General features: G+C 36.2%; 1 protein-coding gene across 1 annotated transcript; it reads right to left on the bottom strand.

Moving 5' to 3' along the window:
* Nucleotides 1-2,254: 2,254 nt before the first annotated feature.
* Nucleotides 2,255-7,562, bottom strand: LOC145232662 (aromatic-L-amino-acid decarboxylase-like). The gene is made up of 11 exons (XM_080097326.1): nt 7,340-7,562; nt 6,582-6,790; nt 6,286-6,406; nt 5,745-5,903; nt 5,163-5,281; nt 4,899-4,965; nt 4,713-4,807; nt 4,588-4,655; nt 4,404-4,494; nt 4,107-4,328; nt 2,255-3,719 (listed from the first exon to the last, which is right to left on the bottom strand). Exons 1-11 carry the CDS (start codon nt 7,521-7,523, stop codon nt 3,507-3,509), a joined length of 1,548 nt encoding a protein of 515 aa, XP_079953452.1. The 5' UTR covers nt 7,524-7,562; the 3' UTR covers nt 2,255-3,506.
* Between the last annotated feature and the right edge of the window lie 90 nt (nt 7,563-7,652).

Raw genomic sequence — 7,652 nt, 5'->3', positions numbered from 1 at the left:
ATTGCGAGGCAGAAATTGTAGAAATGACAAACACTTGGCGTAGAGTGCGTTAAAAAGATTTAACAGCTGCCGAAGAAAAATAATTTAGCCAAGCTCATGAAACATGGACGTATTTACGAAGCTTTGCTTTGCATCAACAGCACAAAGTTCAGTTGAAAACATCCACAAGAACAGGATTTTGGGAATATTCGGTTTCGGCCCTCTTTTTAAGTAGCTCCGAAATCTTTTATCTAAACAATATCGAATATAACGACCACTTATCAATTTACAGTCCGCGCCGGCGGAAAAAACGTCTGTAACGGCAACATACCGATACCCGCCATATCGTATAGCTTCACCCACAACAAAAAGCACAGCCATGCAGCTACAGCAGGCTAGATAAATAGCTTCCGGTACATCATAGAATATACGCGGCTCCTTTTTGGATTAGGCTTTAAAATTGACAAAGTGTTTGAGTTTAACGAAAAGCGCTGGGACTTTTACTACAATTCGCGCGCGGGCCAGCGGCCCTTAATAACCGGCCAAACATATAGCCTACTAGGCCGAGTAGAAAAAATTAATTAGCCGTCAAACATAAGTTGGTCTTATTAGAGCTAAGACATAGAGTTGCAAGTACGTGTTTATGAAATATTACCTAAACCATTAAATATCTAAATTAAGTTTTGGATTATTTTATACTTTTGCGTTAATTGCTGTTTTCTCTTTAATTACGATTGTATTTGAATAAGACTTTTTGAAATATTTGTGTCGCTGATAACCAAATAAACCAGCATCCAAAGATCTTGTGGAGGCCTAGTAAGTGCATGGTGTTATTATAGTGACAAATGAAAACGATCAAATATGCAGATTATTATCCATTGATTATTATCAATGCCGATTAAAGGAAATCGTATTCAGTCAAAACGTGGTTCTTAAAACCTATTATTCCAGCGGAGTAATAAACTACCTTTTCGCAATATAACAAAAAAGTTCTACGGGGACACTCCAACAATATATTTAAAGTTTTGCGTTTTTGTTAAACAAACTTTTCGTTGCGTCATAAAGGCTTAAAGCAGCTGTTCCCAACCTTTTTATGATCTCGTACCACTTGGACGCTCTGTACTGTCACTCGTACCACTTCTTGCAGAACAACTAATTTGATCGAATCATATTTCATTCAGAAGAAGAATATTGGCTTACTAAAATAACACTAAAGCACCACAACTAAATATAATGAGGTTTTAGTTTACTGTCCACCAATTGGTCGATAGAAAATCAGATAAACAAAATATAAAGTTGTGAATTCCGGTTTTTGTTAAAAAAAATAGAAGCTACTCGCGTACCACCTGAAAAACCTTCGCGTACCACTAGTGGTACGCGTACCACAGGTTGGGAACCCCTGGCTTAAAGCATCGAATGCAAGTCAATATGACCAGTGATGAAAAAAAAGACATTTTTTACTGGAACGATCCACAAATTTTACCCTCAGTTATAACAGAGTCACGTAGGTAAAAACAACAGATACACAAAAACATGACCGAACAAAATTATGCAGAACACACAATTGAAGCTTATCCAGATGTTTTATAATACACTTATGATTGAACTGATACTATAGTCACTATAGCAGGGATGTCAAACATGCGGCCCGCGTGAGTTTTTGTGCGGCCCCCGAAGTAACTTCTAGAAGTTATTTATGTATTTTACTCAGGCAAAATACCCTGTCATCCCAGCGAGTTCACACGATACAATCCCTGTCTATTAGTGGTATATATTAGCGTTTCAATAGGTTAATTGATATAATCCATCTTTAGAATCAGCAACTGCGATTGTTGCGTCATTGTACGCCATTGTTTTCACACAAAGCAATAAAGCACAGTTGATTCTTTCACTTTGTTACACTGTATATCTGTTTGTTATTTATTAAAATATAGTTTTTTAATGGAATTAATGATTCTTTTACTTTATAATCATGCAATTGTGTTGATGTCATGTTGAACTGTAAAAAAGGTTTCGACAGTGCGGCCCCTTGACTTACTTCGAAGCCTGTTTTTGGCCCTCAAAATGGTTTGAGTTTGACACCCCTGCACTATAGTATAGTGACTCATATAAATCAGTCTCAGAGGCAGTGGCGGCTCGTGCCTAAAAGTACTAGGGGTGCTGCTCCTAGTTTTTAGCCTTTATAGAACATAAAAACTGCCAATATGTAGAAAAGCCACCTTTCTAGGTAGCAACTGTTATTCTAGAAAAACAAAAATACAAATATGAACTGGCAACTGATCGATCCATTGTACGTTATTTTCGTCACGCATTAATTAACATATAAGCAACAGACGGTATCATTTGTGTTTTTCTGTTTACTTGCACGGCGACGAACCGAATACAACAGGAAGTGGTAATGTAGCAGGAAAACACACGCCACACAGGCTCGAAACGTAATAGCGGTTGTACGTTTTTAGTGATAGATTTCTTTAGCTTGATCCATTAATGGTTTGAAGGATTTGTTACATTTTTTTAACACAAGGCGCAAGCAGTTAAATTTCTTAAAATTGCATTTGATTGTAACGATTTCCACATTTTGTGTTAAAAAAATGCAGACCAAGATTTGAAATTGTCATCAGCCAGGTATTTTAAAATTTTTGTTGCTTTTGCAATTGTTTGATACCTGAATTTCAGTACGGTATTTAACTTCACAACCACACAGCCTTAAAACTGTGTTGTTGCTTTCCTGTCTGACATATTTGGATTAAAAGGTGTTTTATCACATTTTTTTGCACTTTTTAATTAAATGATATCTGGAAAAACCCAGTTGAAGTCATGCAGTCATGTTGAACACGAATTACCTCTATAATAACTTTTAATCTTGAGTAAGATAAATAACTTTAAATCTTGAAAAATAACTTTTTAACTGAACTCATTGTCGAACTTAAGAAGATGGTACGCGGGTTTTGCTTTGGCATACAATAGACGCAGAGCAGACAACACAACTAGCGCCACGTCACCAGTGGTGCTGCGCGAGCCACTGCCCCCTCACTCGCCTATTTCGCCCGGCGTGCAGCTTTTCCAAGTGCGCATGCGCACAGCTGCTTACGTCATGAAACTGGGTGCTGTGAAGCGCACAGCTCCACTATAGATAACCTAATGGTTCAAATACAAAAAATATTTTTTTTTAAATGCCGATTTAGGCGGAAATTTTGCTTACTATAATTGCGGCAATTATGTTGCTAGAACTAACTTTTCTGGCTGATTTTCAATACTGAGTATGACACAAAATTGCACAAAGCGTAATCTGAAAGTTGTTACAAATTGTTTTTTGGTCACCTTGTGTCATTGGACGATTTCACTTAAAGTAAAATATCACTGACCGACAGCACTTTTGGCCTAAGATCGAAACTATTACAAACTACGGTAAAAAGTCAAACCAAACAAAAAACTGACAAAGAATAATATAATAGCAAAGTAACAATTACATATAACCTAAAAATTGCAATTGCATATTTTTACTCTGTTGGGACTGATGAGCAACATTATTCGTTATCTGTAGAAATATTGGTTGCCAGCAATTTTTCAGATATTTCTCGTACAACTGCCCAGCACTCATCCAGTTTGGCGGTACTGCAGTTGGGCGCTCCGGTCACGATTCGAATGAAAAACTTTCCGTTAATACTGGATGGAGTGACAAAGAATCTTCTATCGGCGTTTATTGCGTCAAACAGCTTTCGATTTATTTCATTAGTTTTCTAAAAATGTTTTAAAATACATTAGAACGCAAACCTATTTTAAATGTTTGGGTACAACAAATTTAACTTTAAAAACAAACTTGTTTCCCCGAAACGCATTTTTTACTTTTTAAAAGCCTCTACACATGGACAAAAACGTATCATCACAGGCTAGAAAACGAAATTTAACTGTTTTTTAGTTAGTAAGTTGCTCTGAATTGTTTAATATTTGACTATAAAATATGAAGCAGGAAATAGTTTGGTGTTAACTCAAAGATTTTAAGGCCAACTATATTTCTTATACATTAGATTTACAAATAGGCACGCCTATTAGCATACAGCCTAAATCTTTGTTAGACATACATAAGCTAAAATCTAAAAGGCCCTGTTAGGAGGAAACATTCTAACCTCATCGTTCAATCTGTCTTTCTTCAGACGAATACAAACAAGACCAAGGGTAACAGGAAACAAGATTTTAAATCGTTTGTCTTTTTCCACCAAACCCTTGAAGTGTTGTGCCTCTGCAACACCTCTTCTAATGTGACTTCGAAGTCCTTTCAAACCAACCATACGCAACACGAACCAAAGCTTAATGGCACGGAATTTTCGTCCGGTTGGAATTTGCCAATGCTGAAACATAGTTTTTTTTTCATGTTCAATTTGCAGAACAAAATATTAAGTAGTTTGTCATGTTAAAAAATATACCATGTAATCAATTGCCCCATTCTTCTCCTTGTGTCGCAGATATAAAGGATCCACGTTCATTGCATTTATGGCATCAAAACTGTCTTTGAACCTAAGAGGAAAAAACTGTCTTTATGTATATTGTTGTTTTTTAGTCAAGCCTTGTGGGTCACAGGCATTAATTTATGTTTGAAAAAATGCTCACCATAAAGCTGCACAGTCAAAGTTTACCATCAGCCACTTGTGCGGGTTAACACTGAATGAAGTCGCATACTGAAAATACAACCATAAATTGATACAAGCGTATACTTTTTTTTATAAAGCCCGCACTTGTATTCCTTGAGCAATATACCGAAATTCTGGACAGAGAAGAGCGCTCCCTGCATAAGCTGCGTCGATATGAAGCCATATTCCTTCCCTTTCGCCTAATTTAACAACAAAAACACCTGGCAGGTTAAAAATACCAGGTCCCGTAATACTTGTTTTGAAATAAAGTGAGCGAAACTGAAAACTTACATATAGGACCGATTTCTAACAAATTGTCGTACGTGCAGCAAGCAGTTGTTCCGATTGTCGCACAAACCTAAAAGTAACAGGATAGTGTGTATATTCCGAATACATGCAAAGCAGAAAATAAAATGTTTTACATAAAGAGCCAAAAATCCCAACAAAATCGACAAGCTTACACAACTTTTCAGAGAAAGTATATTTTCCGAAAAGCTTTGGCATCGAAAGTTTCAGAAAATGAATGCGTATATATGGTACGCAAATGCATCTTACGTATAACGGTATTCTTCCGTCCCTTTTGTCTTTCTCTATCGCATCCAAAAGTGTTTTCCCTCTTAATGAACCCACCTCGTCTGCTTCTAGAAGTCTCGTATCAATTAATGCCATTTTTCCTGAAAACAATTTATTTGTGTATATGTAGTTTGGTTATCCCAACAGTTTTCTGATAAACTCTTTCCAAACAGTCTGATTAATAGGAAATCAAATAAAAGACTCTATTAGAGTTACTATTTAAATGAATTACATAAAAGTACTTCTAAGTTACTTAATTAGGTTGTATTATTCTAAAGTTAGGCTAGTACAGTTTCCTTGAACGTGAGGCAAAAAAAGGTGTTAGCAGCATTTTAAAACAGAAAATTTTCAAATTATTTTCGTGACTTCAGTACGATTAGAAATGAGTACATAAGGAACCTGAATACCCGCTCTCTCTTACATTAGATTGTTTTAAAGTTGGATTGATACAATTTCCTCAAACTTGCGTCCAAAAAGGTTTTAGCAGCGTTTTGAGACGGAAAATTTTGAAATTACTTTCGTGACTTCAGCACGATTTGGATGGAGGGTATAAGTAGAGAATACCTGCTCTCTCTACGGACGAATGACTGATGTTTGAGGAATATGCTACAAAACGTTTGTTGATGTCGTGATAGGATTGTTGTGGATCAATGGACAGCTGTTTGCGAATTTCTTTACTTCTAGCACTTAGCATGGTCACTAAAGCTGCCTCACTCGTTGTTCCTAAAATAAACAAAAAACAACTTTGAAGCAATGCATACTTTCCTATCGGGTCAGCCCAGAAGCATTCATGCAGACCAGTGATCACGGCATATACTCATCGATAAATCATAGTACGCCAGGTCGATTGAACGCGTTGTACAGAATCAAAGAAGCGAAACCCAGCTTTAACTTCAACAAAAACCATTGTTTCTGTATTTATGAACACATGATTATACTTGGCTACATACTACAAACCTATTGAATACTAAATAGTCATTTCTAGCCCAACATGAAGTCACTGATTATTTTTACGTTTTAAACTGAATAAAGAACATAAATTAAACTTTTAAAACCATAACCAATTAAAAGTTTCTGAAGACTTCTAATGTGAAATGCAAGTAACCTTGAATTACTCCTCCTCCTGGGCCCGTTCCATTGTGAAGAAAAAACTCGGGAAGGTTCAGAGCTTTGGCCAACCAATCCATCATAACTGTCTCCAGTTCAGTACATGACGGGGATGAAGCCTGTGCACATCTTATGTTGTGAAGTTATATATCAGAGTCATCATAACAAACGCAACTTTAAACACAATTTTGACTCAATTGGCAGTAATGCCCTGTTATAAGCACAAATACAGCGCAGAAAATGTTAGTTATTATCAGGTGTGATATATTAAACAACACATTAATCAACACCCACCCATGAAAAGCCAATGCAAGTGACAGCACTTGACAGCATATCACCTAGCACAGCTGGGTAGCTGGAAGCAGCCGGGAAAAAAGCCATGAAGCCTGATGAACTCCAATGAGTCATTCCTTTCATTATCACTTTTTCGATGTCTGAAAATACTTTTGGCCAATTCTCTGCTTCCTCTGGAGCTTGGTCAGGTAAAAGCGGTCTCATAAAACCTAAAGTGGAAGCCGTTTGCAAATTAAATACAAAGATGTGATGATGATTCCTTTAAAAAGTTTGTCGGGTCGTGTGGAAAAGTGCCGCAAACGAGACAAACTCAAATAAAATTACGACTTAAATCAAAGCAGAAAAACAATACACTACCGAGCTTAGACGAGTTTAAAGTTTTAAACAGATGTGCAAAAACGCAGAGTCGTATTGAGCTGATTTAAAAAATCGGTAAGTTATTCCAAAGCATTGCCAATATTAAAACTTCCTGATCATACTTTATTTATTATAAACCGCCCTCGATAGTTAGCCGCACAAAAGATGGAGTAAAAAAAACTAAAAGATATCACATAAAATAAAAACGATATCATATTGCTTAAAGAAGAAAAGTATACAGTCAAGCAACTTACCTAAACAATTGCATAAGTTTTAAAAATGCACACCAAAGTGACCAAAAGTGACTAACGTTGTACAAGTGAAAACCAAAAATGTCGCTATTCAAGTTAAAAAACATGTACCATTTGTGTATATTGAAAGATATATATTGGCTTTTTTACCTGGTTTAACATCAGGATAAGTCTGGCGATCGGCAACGGTTGTATTATAATCGATAATCCTATCAACCAACTCATGAGCCGCCCTTCGAAAATCTTCATGTTCTATGCCATATCGTGGGCAGGAATCGGTTTCTGGATTGTTGTCTATTCCATTTGTAAGACTCATGTTTGCAAAATCTTTCATTTGACTAGGGAAAAGACAATGTAAAAATGTCTTTAATAAAAAAAATCAAATATATTTTTCGCAATTTTTTGAGTGTCAAATCTCTGCAGACAAAGAAGGTCTAATAATTACTACTTACCAATCAGTTGA

This window comes from Phallusia mammillata, chromosome 6, assembly GCF_965637545.1.
Source record: "Phallusia mammillata chromosome 6, kaPhaMamm4.hap1.1, whole genome shotgun sequence".
NCBI lineage: Eukaryota > Metazoa > Chordata > Ascidiacea > Phlebobranchia > Ascidiidae > Phallusia > Phallusia mammillata.
This window is presented reverse-complemented; position numbering and strand designations above follow the sequence as displayed.

Bases quoted from the DNA above. Each gene is read 5' to 3' on its own strand.
- LOC145232662 (XM_080097326.1), bottom strand. From the start codon at position 7,523: ATGAAAGATTTTGCAAACATGAGTCTTACAAATGGAATAGACAACAAT. The intron at 4,495-4,587 runs GTGAGCATTTTT...TTTTCCTCTTAG, and splicing joins TTTGACTGTGCAGCTTTATG to GTTCAAAGACAGTTTTGATG. The intron at 3,720-4,106 runs GTTAGAATGTTT...AAACATTTTTAG, and splicing joins AAGACAGATTGAACGATGAG to AAAACTAATGAAATAAATCG.